Genomic DNA, 15,021 nt, shown 5'->3' on the forward strand with positions numbered 1-15,021 from the left:
CATGACACCAATTTGACATTTAATTTTTCCGAGGACGTCAAATTATGAGCATTGCTCCAACATTTCTATAGCACATACTGCGAAGAACGAACTTTCTCGATCAACTGTCTCCAACTCAAACTAAAACCGAAATCAATACTTACCACGTTCTGTAAATAAAATTAACGTGACGCTCTGACGTTGAAAATCGAAAAAAAAAACTTGAAGAAATTTAGAGTCTGAATACTTTTCAGATTGACGCGTGCAGTGTTGCTTCACCGCCGTGAGCTACTACAAGAAATCTTACTCACTGACAGGAACGGCGATGTAGTCCTACAACTACCCCAGCTCAGGAGTGTACACACATTTGCCATTAATACCAAGGACATCACAATGCCCCGAGGGGTCGGAGGGATCTGGTCTATCCCGACATTAGGCCCTCCGGGATTTGACCCCCAGGTTTGGAGAATCACCAGTCACGGGCCGCCAACCACTAACTGGTTAGCAGTAGCCGGTAACACGTATCCAGCAACCAATACCCGGTAAGCAATGGACGGTTAGTTACCTCTGTCATGAGGCAACGATAAGCTAATCCAGCCGTGACCTCGTTGGGAGTATTTAAACTGGTAATCCCTCATCGTCGGTCATAACATCGATGAATGTGAGACGATAGGAGTGCCAGGAGGAGAAATAAACGCTAATGTACGTACCGGTGGAGGCGAGTGTCGACGTGACGGTGACCAGGAGGATCAGGAGGACCGCCAGGAGGACGTTGATAGGATTGCTGTTCCCCTGCAACATGGTTATTGTCCGGTTTGCTCTCTCTCTCTTACTCGTGTCCAAATCGAACTTTGCGGTCACCTGTAATCACCAAAACAGAAGACTTTCATTGTTACTGCAATCGTTATTGTTATCATTTGGTAGCTCGACCCTCTTTTGCAAATGGGATTACACACCACCTCTGTTTACCAAGCAAAAAGCACTAGTGGTGTGTACACGGAATCAAACAATTTCATTGGCTGGGCGCACCCGGCCATCGAAAGAGAAGAGAAAAGATAAACAAAATCCAATTCCTCTGTTTGAACAAACTATTATTCCGTTATTTCTTATTCGCAAGGGCCAATAGCAAATAACAAATAAATGCTCTTGTGTACATTCACTCGCAAACTGCTGCCTCTGCGCAGGTTTGCATTTGCGAAAAAATAAAATTCTTCTCGTTTACCACCCCAATTGATCACGGACGTCGGTTGACCGCAATAAAACACCCTCCCCATTGGTCCGGGAATTGGTGACTCTCCATTAAATTTTTGCCGATTCCATTTACGATATTTCTGTTACTCGGATAATCCAAATTAATGCTCTTGGGTTCAGTATTACTTTTGTCGAACGTTATTATCTCGTTTAATCGACTACATGGCTTCGGGGTGATTCGAAAATTGGAACCCGATTGTAGCACTCTTGGCGATTTGCTATATCACCGTTTCACAACTTTCAAGTAAAGTTTAAAGAAATAATAATTTGATAGGTACGCCCGATAAATTACAAGCTTTTATATATGTATATGCGCACAGAGGTTGAAAAGAGGAGAGAGAAGGAACTTTGGAAATTTTCTTAACCCAAGTCTGAAAGATATAGGTAGAAAACTTTCTCATCAACGGAAGTTGCAGAACACCTGTATAATTGCTCCATGTATCTTATACAATTCCCAATGAATATACATAGAATATCGATGCAGATATGCATTAGATTTTTACCCAGATTACGAACACCTTATCCTCGTAACACACCCGCGTATTATAATTCGTCCGAAATTCGACGAGTTAAAGAATTGAGATATTCAGGTGTCTTGAAGAAAGAAGAAGGTCAGACCAGCGATGCTGTAGGCAACTGGCTAAAGGTAGCGAGCTAGTTCTTGCTAACATTCGCGTGTCCCTGGGTTATTTAGAATTGATGAAGTGGTTTTACTTTGCGGCAGACTCATTACCTAGGCCGGCCAAGTAGAGCCTCGACGCCGTCTCCGCCCTCTTCGCCGTTTCTCCTTGTCGAGGCGGAGTGGAGCAGAACTCCGTTGGGACGAAGGGGGCTGCTAGAGTAGCTCTTTCGTGGCTGCGGTGGTGTGTGAGCTCCTCCACGGCTCGTGACCTTCCTCTAATTAAAAATACTCGGCAAGGAGAGGTGGTGCTCGCACGCGACTCTTATACTTTGCGAGAAAGACGCCAAGCCGGGTAATTGACGCTTGCAATATATATTTATCGTGAAAATAAAGCGAACACACGTAGGTACAAAGCGAGGCTCCGAGGCTCGCTCCGCCATTTCGTTGTCGCACGATGTTCAACCCCTTGATTCGAACCTTCTTCCTCCGAGAGGGTGAACCTTGGAGCCCATTGACTTGAAAGGATATCAACCGTTCGAATTATACGATCAATTGACGAAAACACGCCAGCGTTTCTGTGTTGGCCGATAAATTCAATCAGCGTTCAAGTTACAAGTGGTGTATGAGGAATGTATTCATTGATCAATGATTCATTCAACGCGCCTCTTACTGTCGCTTTAACAGCTCCTCTCGCTTCAGACGCCTCAAACAAATCCGACAGATATTGATCCGCTCCCATCGACACACATAGGACTTTCTCCTCGATCGAGACTGTAAGGTATTTTATTCCCGACTCGACCGTAATGTTAACTTTTTTTTCACCTGAGAAGCACCCCGGAAGTAGCATATTATTCCTTCTTAACGCATTTGTGGGAAATATGCGGCCATGATACTCGTATGCATTGGTAGGATTTTCTCTTCTTTTCTATCCAAGTCAATATTACGGCCAGAGTTGAGTCGGAAATAAAGTCCTGTTTGTAACGCAGGAATAAAATTCGATTATTCCCTTGTGACATGATGTACTACATTTTACTCTCTCGCTTGATAGGGATTTTTCTTTTAATTCTGTTTTCGAACGGTAAGAGAAAAAATGAGATGCTGAGTAGGTACAGTTCGACGAAATTGACTTAAAGCCCGGAGGAAAGAAAAACAAAGTTCAGAGGCTTGAGTTGCTTGATAAACCACACATGTATCGTCTTTAGAACAGTGTAACTTTTGTCTGAAACATCTTTCGCCAGCTCGTGGGTTTTCAATGATTCAGAAGATATTACGATGTACGTTCGTTCCTTCAAACCTGTTATTATTATTAAACTTATATGTACATGGCTACCGAGAGTTCAGAGACTATAAGCAGAAGCTTCTTTCCCTGGCTAAGTTATCTCAAACTCGAGGATATGGCGAAGTATTGGGAAATTTAGGGCGTGCGGTAACAAGAGTTGAACAAGTAACGGCACGGAGATTAGAATTTAAATATCAATTTGGAAACTTAAATTTGTCGATTCGGAAATAAACCAAGGAGAAATGGAAAGAAGTATCAGCTGTCAGCAACTCCTTTTCCACTAGTGGTGGAAAGCAAGTGCCCACCCAACTTAAAGGTCTAATATAATGCCATGCCCACGTACTGAACTGGAACAGCTACCGAAGTCCAAGGACTTGCAGGTCATTGCGGATGCTCAGAATGTCCCCCGGACTCTTTTCCACAACGGTTATTGTCTCAGGGACGAGGGTTATAAAAATGAGAGAGTAAAAGTATCATCCAAAAGGGCATCAAATAGTCATTCCTGAGGCCGTAAGCCACCCGTTTTCCCGTAAAGCAAGCAGTAACAAGGACGTCACTGTCAGAAGATGACCCAACGTTACATCTTGGGATCGTCGGAACTCGGCGAAACGGATGGCGAGTAATTGATCGACGAGACCGAGCTGTTATAAAAACCTTCTGTGAATTTCATTTCATTTTTTACACGTATATCCAACGTCGCTTGGTCACAGCGTGATTTTAAAATGATGAATTGTCTGACGACGAGAAAGGTCGCGGATTCATTTTCATAATTCTTAACGGAACCCGCGGCCCCACCTTTTCCCGATCCATTCGATGCTCTCTCGAATTCCTCCCACGAGCGATTCCACCTTTCGTTCTAACTTTTCTCCTTCTCTCTCCGCCTTCTTTATCCTCACACTCTTTATCCCTCCGTAGTTTCCTCCTCTCCCTCGGTATTAAACTCTATTCAAGTAGTCTTCGTCTCAGCTTCATTGAGCTCTTGTCCCCTAAACTCTGTCGAATTTCCTCGATTCAGTCCGTATCCTCGCCCGTAGGTCGATTGACTTCTAATTGATCGACTTACGAAATTCTCTCAATTCACGTCTCTGCTTCGAGAATTCGTACGATACGGAATCAAATTACTGCCAGAGAATTCTTTTTTCTCGCTACACGTGTTACAGCAGGTATCGGGTAACATATTTCCGTGGTATTTCGCATCGGGAACTTTCGACGCTTTTTTCACCCATACGCTGGCGAGTCATACATAAGGTAGACGCGTGTCTATGAGCGTTTGCGTATAAAAATGGGCTACCAAGACAAAACACGGCACTCGCCTCTTGGCAACAAAACTCGGCCAGCTATCGCCCCTCCGCATCACGAGTTGGCAGGTACACGGAGTTCGTTTCATAATTTATCGCAGTCACTACACGTATATCGATCAGTTAGCGTACCTACCCTAGGAAATTGCATTACTGGAATACCCGCCGTTTCAGAGGACAAGAAACCGTCCTTTTTCCTTCTGAATTTCAAATTCAAAATACTGCAAAAAGATTGTAGAAAAACTCGTCCACATTTTTATTCCAGTCGATCCGAAGTTTACCGTGAATAATGTTTGAAAGAAAGAAAAAAAAACGCTCTGTCAAAGGAAATCGCAGTATCCGTTTTTGCGTGTGTACGTCTGTTTATGTGTAAAAGGTTTGAGAAAGGGATGAATGTGTCAAAGTTTTGTTGTTGTCCCCAGGCGTACGTTGCGTACGTCACCTTAAGTGCATCCCCATTCTTCTGCTCCCGCACTCAACCAGGATATGCGAGTTTTTTAGCCGGCTTGAACTACGCAGGAAATATGTGGGTAATAAACATACATATTCGGGCTCATGAGGCGTTGCGACGCGAGAACATTTTAAGGAAATAGAGCATCATCTCGGGGACTAACGCAAAGTGTTTCTCGGAGCTAAATGCGAGTCATGCAGGACGACTCGCTTGATGTCTGTCGTTTTAAAACCCGCGTACCCGCAGATTTCCAGCTGCTGGTTTGGCACAAGACGTCCGACCGACGATAAGTACTGGCGGGTGATAATTTGAAGGCACATCAAGTTTTCAGCCGAAGTTTAAAGCCTCAGGGACCCCGGAGCCCTTCTCTTCTAATCGGATCGTTGACTAATTGTACCTACACGGGAGAAGGGCGCAGAGCCCGAGTATTTTGCCTCACCGTTGCCCAATTTTGCCACTAAATGAACTAAAAGGGTACCTATCTCACCTTGTCATCTTTGCGAAACGCGTCAAAAGCACTTATGAATTTTCGAAACCGAAGTTCAACCAAGAATACAGAATACCCAAGCAGCCACTCATTTGCCTTCAGAATACCTTCGTCGTCCTTCCTCTGCACGACTGACGTATTACCTAATTTTGTAATAACTCATGCGAAAGGGTTCGGCAAGGGTTTACGCTTCGCGTTTTGAATTGGGGACACAAGATAGGCTCAGTCCTTTTCTTATCTTCCACTTCAATGAATCTGCCACCTTATACCGGACCTACCTCGCTGATTGTTTTCAAAATAATTTCCATGTCCGGTTGAGTATTATACAGATTTATCCCGTCCAAGTTTCATGGAACAGAAATTCAGTATTCAATGTTCTATCAAGCATGAGTTTGACGGAAAGAAGAAGAAAAAAGAAAGAAAAAGAGAAATAAAATAAAAAAAACATGATAAGCGAAGCAGAGTGCAAAAAAAGATTTTCACATTCGAATGAGCCTGACTACTTTTTCTGTTTTTATTTCCCTATCGATTGATGGTTATATCGTTGTGAGAACTGGAATAAACGTGAATTTCATCCATAATTTGCTGCGTGTTCAGTGTAAAAGTGATTTGCAATGGCAAAGGCGGAAAGAGGGAATAAAATGCAGGTTTCAATGAAAACATCGAAGCTTCCCGTTATGAAAACTCGTGGCAGCTACCGTTTTCCGACACGACTGCTGTAGACCTTGGAATAGGTCTTTGCTATTTTTTCACCCCCGAAACGTTGTCTTAGAATTAGCATACAACAATCGTCGAATATAGAAGTGGTTTGAAACAATTACTTCGGAACAATAATAGAAATAAAGGTATAAATCGACTTAGGTCGTTGTTCTCGCCACCCCTTCAATTAGCTTCCGTTCCTCGGTCTCTCGGTTTGTTTTCCCATTGTTTGCGTCGTTGTTTTTGGCTCCTGCCTCTCCTGTACTGCGTAGACATAACAGGGGAGTGACGGTGATGACTTGCAAATAAAAGCCGAGAGAGAGAGAGAAAGAAGAAGAATGGTTTGCACGAATCCTTTTTCTCGAACGAAAGAGTTGGTCCTCGTTTGGCTCGCAAGTCTATCCGCTGGAGAGTAGCTAGACGCAATCTATGAAATATCCCGGGATTTTTCCTCCGACCCTAAAGCATGTTTGCACATCGACGAGACGCGTCTACGACCAGCCATCCGTAATATCGGGACGTTTATTCACGGGGCGAATACTAGAGCGGCAGAAAAGGGCATGAAAAATAAAAGTTTCCCAAAGAGTTCGATGACGAGATTAAAGGACCGAGGGATGAGGCTGCTAGAGGATAAAGGTGAATGTAGGTTAGACACGGCACACGGATAGGGTCGGGCGGATTGGGCTGCAAATAGGTAGTTGATTTAGCAAACATTTGCCAAGTGCTCGAACAATCAACTTTTTCCACTCAAACTTACCAGTCAAGAAAGTAGACAGTGAAAACGGGAGTTTGAGACGCCGGTTTCAACGAGAAAGTGGAGGGACAGAAAGAAGGAGGAGGAGGAGGAGGAGGAGGAGAGGGGTTATAAAGGAAAATGGGAATATTCATCTTAATCTCGAAGGCGGAGTTAGTTTTAAAGTTTGTTGTCGCTCCGTCATTCTCGTTACAGTATATGTATAGGTACGTGCGCGACTAGAACGAACGAGACTCGTTAAAATTTATAGAAATTCACGCCCAACTTTATATACGTATCTGTGAAATCTTTGTATGATTCAAGTTTAAACTGTCGGAAGCGAAGGAAAATTTTTCGAGTCATAAATAAATGAAGAACTTGACTGGAGCGACGAATGATACGAGATTACGATTAAACCGTAATCGATCGCCGCTGACATAAGTTGCTCATAATTTCATGAAAAAAAAAAAGAAAAACACCTCGAAAGAATTCCCATAGAGATTTTTCCATAAAATTACACGCTTGTCAACTTATAACGATGGCAACTTCCGGTAATCTTCACCTTTTACCGTAAGAAGTTCTGCGAGAAGAAAGAAAAACGCCAAACTTCCTGAAAGAGGCGAGTACTTGAAAAATATCCCGTTTCAAGGCATCCGCATACTTCACCATGAAATCCCCGTGGTGTCGAGTGAATTCCGAGGTGCAAGCACATGTTCCTTGAACGACAGTGCTCCGAGTGCCTACGCTTCACTGTATGCCGCGAGGACTCGGCGAGAGCTCTGCGGAAGTGAACACGTAAGTTCCCCGGGGTCCAACTCGGGAGCGATCACCCGGTGTGCAGCTGGTGGATAGATACATTTGTCGGGTAATATCTGTAAGAAGACTACGGTGGGGTGGAGATACCGGGACTTTCCGGGATGTTTGAGAGCTGATATCAAGATTATACCACTCCATAAACTTCGACCCAAACTCCAGGGGGGAGGGGGAGGTGGTGGGGGAGGGCGTTATCTCTAATAGCTTAAATTATACCTCGGCAGCCTGTCAACGCCCTATATATTCCTCTCTATACTCTCAGCATTCACGAATCATGAGATAAGAAGGTCGCGGAGTTCATTTGGAATTCAACCCTGTTGTTTCGACTAAGAAAATAAAATCGTTGTTACACGATGAGCTCGTAATGTGTACTTGCATATATTATAATAGCGAGCCTGAAATTACGTCTGGAAGGCATCCTTCGGTTATAATAGCGAGTGAGATTCTCACCTCGGTGAGTTTAGCTTCTGCAGAGTTTATTACGATGTATATAGTTTTGGTAGTAAAAAAATCCGAGAATCGCCGTGTCTCTTATCCGAGAGCAGATTACATCCCTTAAACTCGGACAATTTATATTCCTTTCAGAATCCCTCGCTAAATTACATTCCCCCATGCATGCGCACTATCAGATCAAATCCCCTTTCCTTCGCTAATATCTCACACCCTTATCTCGCACCGGGGATTTCTATTTTGCAAACACGTTTATCGACGATATACCAACGAGTGAATATAGGTGTACATATGTAACCTTCCCCAAATCCCGGAAATGATCAACTCCCTGGTACATTTGATAAAGTGAGAAAAAAACAACCACCGACCGGCGAAAGAAGTCCCCGTTAATGACGCTCTGGGTTGTTTACAGCCTTCGCGTTATCATCGACGTCACGATAGCTCACGTTTGCCAAATATTTGACGATACCCGGCCGTCGTTGAACGAACGATGAACACGGGGGGGTTCGAGACAGACGGAAGCTGCACAGGGTGAAATCGAAATGATGGAGTCCAGGCGAAGAAGAAGAAATCGCGAAGGGTGAGAGACGTTGATATAGATGTGTGCGTGTGTGTGTATATATAATATATATATATATATATATATATTATATCTGAAAGGGGCGAAAACTTGGAAGCCAAATCCAATATCAAAACTCTTCGGGGAATGTTGACGTCGATCTGAGCTGAAAACCCTCGTCCAACTATTCCCAACCCTCCTGCATAGTCTCTTCTCTCCCTAATCCTCGCCTCTATGAGTGGGAATTTTCCTCCCGTCGTCGTCGTCGATCGGCGGCCCGACGACCATCCGCCGTCTGACAACACCGTTGCAGGTACAATATCAGCCGCACACCGAGCTTTTCATAGCACGGGCAAGCAATAACAGACGAGCTTGCAGAGGCCACGGTCGACCTTTGGTGTTGGGTGTTGATAATATCCCCGTGCGATCCCGCGGCGGTGATCCCCGGAGGAAAACGCGCCTCGAATACAGACCGGAGAATAAGATGAGGGGACCAAGTTAAACCCAGAGCCAAGCGGCGCCGTATCAAAGTTAGCCTTCCGAAATCGATATACCTGGCCTGCTCGGGTTTGCGGAATTGAGGGGACACGGTGATTCGTTGCGGACCGGACGGCTGACTTGCATCCGGTTACACCTCCGACGACGGTTCGACAACTCGGGTGTTCCCAAAAGAATTCTTCGTCATCCGGGCGTCGGAACGCGTCGGAACGCGTCGCGACGTCCTCGCCTGCTCGTAACGGTCAGATCTCTACTTTCCCGCATTCGGAACAGATTTTTTTTGCATATTATAGAGTTTATTTCAAAACTTCAATCGGTATATACAGGCGAAAGTTTGCATGATTTTTCGGGATAAATGTTACGATTAAAATATCGCCTCCTCAGCGCGGCTGGACCGTTTCGTATAATTTAGTCTCAACAGCATGTATCTCAATTGTATCCGAAATTTCTCGTAATCCCTGCGTATGAATCACCGCGGGTATAACACACGTTCGAAAGCGTAAACGATGATATTGATCGGTGGCGTGTATTTTCTTTTTTCATTTTATTTATTTATTTATTATTTTTTTCTGTCCCTTTTTCATACAGCTTATATATATATATATATATATGTATCGACCATCCGCGGAAAATGGTATAATTATTCAAATTCTCGTCACTTCCGGATTGTCAATTTTTGCTAATAGGATCCAACAAGGCTTGCCTTTCATGAATACGCGACAGTGCATGTAGTTTGGAATAAATTCTTGACGCGACTCGATCCCGTTCATTTATACATGGCAGAAATATCCGTCGGTTATTTCCCATATCCATCTATAGGGATATTTGAATTGCCGCTCGGAGCTGCGTGTAGCGCAGTGTTAGAAAAAAAAAAAAAAAAAAAAAGGACTGACTGCTAATTTCCGCCGCTTTCCATAAGCCATTGAGCTGGGTATATTACAGCCTATATAAAGATGAACGAATATGACGACAGGCGTGAAAAAAGGGCTAAAAATATCAGAAAAACGCTTACAGAACGGGACTTCAAAGCTGATGGAAAAATATCGGGAAAAGTAAAGATGGGGAAAAAATACCTGCTGCAGAAAATGGAAACAAGGTGATGATAAAGCAAAGGAGGAAAAAAAGAAATGAATTTTCCAATATAAATTGAAGGAAAAAGTAAAAAATGCAAAGTGGCATTTATTTTTAGACTGTGGCCTCGAATCTCGAATCGCCTCCTTGCACTGTGCAAAATTGAAATCATTTACCGTAGAACGTAATGAGGGAAACAGTATAGTCTAAAGTGAATAAGTTTGAGCGGCATGTGGAGAGCAGCAGCAGCAGCAGCAGCAGCAGAGGAAGCGAACTGAGAAGCCAAGAGGGGCAGTCTTCAAATTCACAGGACTGGTAAATTCAAGTTAAACACCCAACTCTTAAGTTAAAGTCAAATATTCCAATTCCAAGAGAGAGGTTAGCTGCACAGCTACCAAGCCACGTAATCCATACAATTATCTAACTGGTACAAGTTACATAATGGCGGAAGTTTACACGAACGACGCTTTACATTTTGGTATAGCCACCGCCGCCGCCGCCGCCGCCGCCGCCACTCCCCTTCTAATTTACTCCTTATTATTACTAATTAAATAAGTTACTCGTCTAGTTTACTGCAAAGAAGGAGTGCCGCCCCGGATGAAAGTCTCGGCCGAAAGAGAGAAGAAGACAGACGGAAAGACAGAGAGAGAGAAAGAAAGACAGAGAAGAAGAGAAAGGGAAGCAGGTACGTTTCGCTCCTTTCATTTGTCACGGGATATTAAGTTTCTCCCGAGTAGCTTTGAGCGGGAAAATTCTTCGAGGGATCTTCTCCCTCGATAACTTAGAGTGTCTTGTGTCCATCGCGGTAACGAGAGAGAGCGAGAGAGAAAATAGTCTCCCGCGAAAACGCGAAAGGGGAATAAAGTAGTATAAGAAAAATAAGAAGAAAAAGAAACAAACCTGCATGGAACCAGAAGTGAGAGCTTGTTGTCCTCAACGCAGCCTCGGGATTAGGGGGAAAGATTTGACCGAATCGAACGCTGGCGGAGCAACGGAAAAGGTCCGAGGGTGATTCTCGAGCATCTGTAAGTCCCGGTGAATCCCCGAACGATAGCAATCGAGTTTATCCGATGGCCGGTTGATTAATTGGGGACGATATTGAACGAGCAAATACGGAGTTGTTAAAATTAGCCAAGCGGCAATAGGACGTGTGTATAAAAGCAAGGATTTTTCAGTTCGGGGGTGAATGCATTCATCTCTCTTTTCGTTCGACCCCGTTGTGATGTAAGTCTCGTCTATGTGCGGGTTGAATCTATAACTGCAGTGAAACGAAACGGATATAACTTCTTATCTCCGCGTACGTTCGCAAAACTGTTTTCAACAGAACGTAACCTGGACCAAAAACTTTCGAGTATCTCCGGAAAACTGTTTTCAGTTTTACGTATTCCGCTGCAGGTAGGTACGTACCTACATGCATAGCTCTATCCTCGCGAATTAATGTCGAGATTCACCCATCCTAACACCAATATACTCCAGGAATTTATAGGGGTCATTACGCGTCGCGTCCTGCAGCGGTCATACGAAGAAAGGAGGAGAATATACCATATATATATATATATATATATATATATATAGATAACGCGTTCCGCTTGAACGGAGCTGGAAATAAGGTCTCGCTCTTTCTTTTTCCGCCTTCGAATACTCAGGATGAAAATGAGGCGACGAAAGAAATGGCTAATAATTCAATAGAATATTTTCGGCTACTTCGCGTGACGTTATATTCTAAACAGAGGACTTCAGCGTATACTTATATGATTTATAAAAGGCACGTGCATAAACGACATGTGAAATTGTATCAACTTATATTACCAGCATGAAGTATGATAAAGAATCCGCGCGAAAAATTGCAAACATATTAATGTTTGTTCATTTGACAGCGAGAGGCAGAGAGTAATTATGAAGATGTGATAAATTTGCCTAACAATAAGTGCTAACGAGACTTGATCTGGGATAATTACATCTATATTTATCAATTATGTACACATGAAGAGGCAGAGACGCTGAAAGATGATTTATATATTAATTTTGATTATTTACTTGATATATAATAGTCGCATCCTCTGTACGTTTGTATAAATATCAGAGCAAACAACAAGAAAACAGAAAAACCAATAAGCTGGAACCAAATTTTATCAAATCGGATACAAAGCCGGATGCTTTGCTTTTTTTTCCTTCTTCTTTTTTTTTTAATACTTGGCTTTGTTTCGAGTAAATAAACTTTGAGACGAGTGTACGTCCACCAATATAAAGAAATACGGTAGTAGGTAAATACATATTTTGTAAGATAATTTTTTCTTTCATTTTTGAAGTAAAAATCTGCGTGCATGACGGTGGAAATTATATGCAGTCTGCAGACTCGGACTTACGGAAAATTTGCAAGAGCATGGCAGCGAATAACTTATACGGCAGTCTTCAATTTCGGTAGACAAACACGTTTCGACCCCTCTTTTATTCCTGGCTATTTCGAAAACGGATTCGCGTCATATTTTACTTTTTACTGCCAACCTATAATGGTGCCACCGTTAAAAATGGATGAGAAAATTCTGAACATTGTATTAAATCGTTCGAACGTCGGAATTGTAATAAAATACAAAGTTGACGAAAAATAAGAAGAAAAAAAACAAAAAAAAAAAAACGGATGAATCATGCATCAGAGCAGTTTTCGCTTGTTAACTTGACGCTGAACGGTAATCAATTTATCAATCCAGACTGTCGATTGATTCGACGCATTTTTTCAACCCATTTCCCAGAGTAGGTACGTACAGCTATTCGAGCAAACTATTTTACGATACCTTTTGGATTATTTGAAAGGATAATTTATGACTGAAGTTTACGTTCGTCGGAAGATAAAAAACCAACGTGAGTTGTGAAGTTTATAAAGCCGGTAAAATATTGATTCAAGATAAAAAAAAAAAATTCCTAACAGGATTATAGCATTTTCCTGAAACTTCTTTGAAAGGATCAGATCAAGACTTTGCTCTTTTGTAATCGTTTTAATCGGTAATCGTTTTAGCTCAACTTTGAACAAAGACGGTGAAGAGAATTCTGAATTATTAATCAATTATCCATAATTCGGAAACACCTTTTAACAAAGCCTGTCTAAATTCTTCTCAGTAAAAAAAGAGATGAGCCCATTGACTCTGTTGAGCCGTCACGAAAAAAAAAAAAAAACTTAATTTCAATCATCGGTACAGCAAACAAGTAATATACTGCTAAACACGGTTCAGCAGCTTCATGACCATTTTATGAATTACCTATCTGGAAAACAAACATATTGAAATCTGTTGCTACCGCCAGGGAAAAGAATTTTACTAATTTTTTTTTAATTAACAAACTTGATGGACCTTGTGTAACTAACGCACACACTTTGCAATACGTGAGTTTCATTTTTAATCAAAAAATACCCGACCATTGATGCGAAAGGGAAAAAAAAAATTTTCCCCGTCCGGACGTAGAAAATAAAATAAAACTCAAATTGGCTGAATTTTAATTTCTGGGGAAAAAAAAGTCTCTACGAGTCAAGGCGACAGAAAATCAATGAAAATCCTCAGGCATCGTATAGCCGCAGTAACATATAAAGTAGGACAGCTGGGCAAGGGGTGAAAAACATTGGCGGAGTGGTTAAGCAAAACAGAAGCGAGTTTGTGGCAACCACTTTGATCTTACATTATCCCGGAGCGTGGCTATGGACGTATAAGAACCCTTACCGAGTGGTGCGGGATAAGTACCATCTGGTCAGGGCCCGGTGCTCGGCAACATCGCGAGCCATTTTCAGGGGAGGAAAGACAAACGCTCCTCCCGACTAGACTTAATTAAAGAATTACTTTTCTTAATAACGAAATGCTCCTTTTCCGCGCTGCAACAATGCTGTACGTAAGTTTGTGTACACATAACCTGACTAGCTCTGTGTGTGTGTGTGTATGTGTGTGTGTGTGTGGCGTCGGCATTGCGGAGGGTTAAGGCATGGCAATAAACCTGAATTAGCCAGACGTCGTCTGCAGGTTGAGGAGAACTTTTGAACGAAACTTGCCGGTGCTATGCGAGCTACTGTCGATCATCGCCGGCGCCTAAACTAATTTCGCAATAACGTAATTCGACGAATATCAACCCGACGTCATGTTGTCGTTGTATCGGGATTTGGAAATATTCATTGAAGTCATACCGTTCGGAGTGAATATGTGTATTAGGGATTAGATACATATAGAATTAACATTCTTACTAAGAAGCGTATTTTATTATATAAATTTTTAATACCGATATTCAGTATTATTTGAGACACATATATAGGTGATAGTTTGATTTTTACAGTTAATCTAAGTTTTGCGTTCTTCTTTTTTTCAACGATTTTACCCCAATTCATCGCATCGACTTATAGAAAATAAATATACCTACACTGTGCCGAATATAATATTACAGAAATGATAATCTCCAACCATAAATGACATATATTATAGATAATATCCGAGGAAGAGCTGATAAACAGATTTCGGGACGAGCGAATACAACAGAAAGCGCGATTATTCCACAGGGCGTGCCTATAACTATTTTATTCCCCCGTCGGAATAACGTGGCAAAATATCCATGTAACCACGGGGGTGCGGACACCCGTTACATCATCAAACACCGGGGTTATCAGACGTCGGAATAATAAGACAAACAACACTGCATTACAGTGGAAATGAGATTACAGGTGTGTGATTCGTCTGTACTTTATTGTTAATCGATCAACGCCGCAGCCGAGCGTTTTAATTAATTGATACGAAACGTATAACGAAATTACGACTCCGTGGGTCAGCAGGGTGCGCAAGGTTTTTCCGACGATGCATCATCA

The 15,021-nt window shown here is 42.4% G+C and overlaps 1 protein-coding gene across 4 annotated transcripts in view; it reads right to left on the bottom strand.

Moving 5' to 3' along the window:
* Positions 1-15,021, bottom strand: part of LOC124415893 (Ig-like and fibronectin type-III domain-containing protein 1) — a 156,412-nt gene that overhangs the window by 37,807 nt on the left and 103,584 nt on the right. For all 4 annotated transcript variants that reach the window (XM_046896597.1, XM_046896595.1, XM_046896594.1 and 1 more), the window contains one exon: positions 690-840. In XM_046896597.1, the coding sequence (XP_046752553.1) occupies positions 690-780 (91 nt within the window). In that variant the 5' untranslated portion in view covers positions 781-840. The remainder of the gene's footprint in view (positions 1-689; positions 841-15,021) is intronic.

This window comes from Diprion similis, chromosome 2 (assembly GCF_021155765.1).
Source record: "Diprion similis isolate iyDipSimi1 chromosome 2, iyDipSimi1.1, whole genome shotgun sequence".
Taxonomy (NCBI): domain Eukaryota; kingdom Metazoa; phylum Arthropoda; class Insecta; order Hymenoptera; family Diprionidae; genus Diprion; species Diprion similis.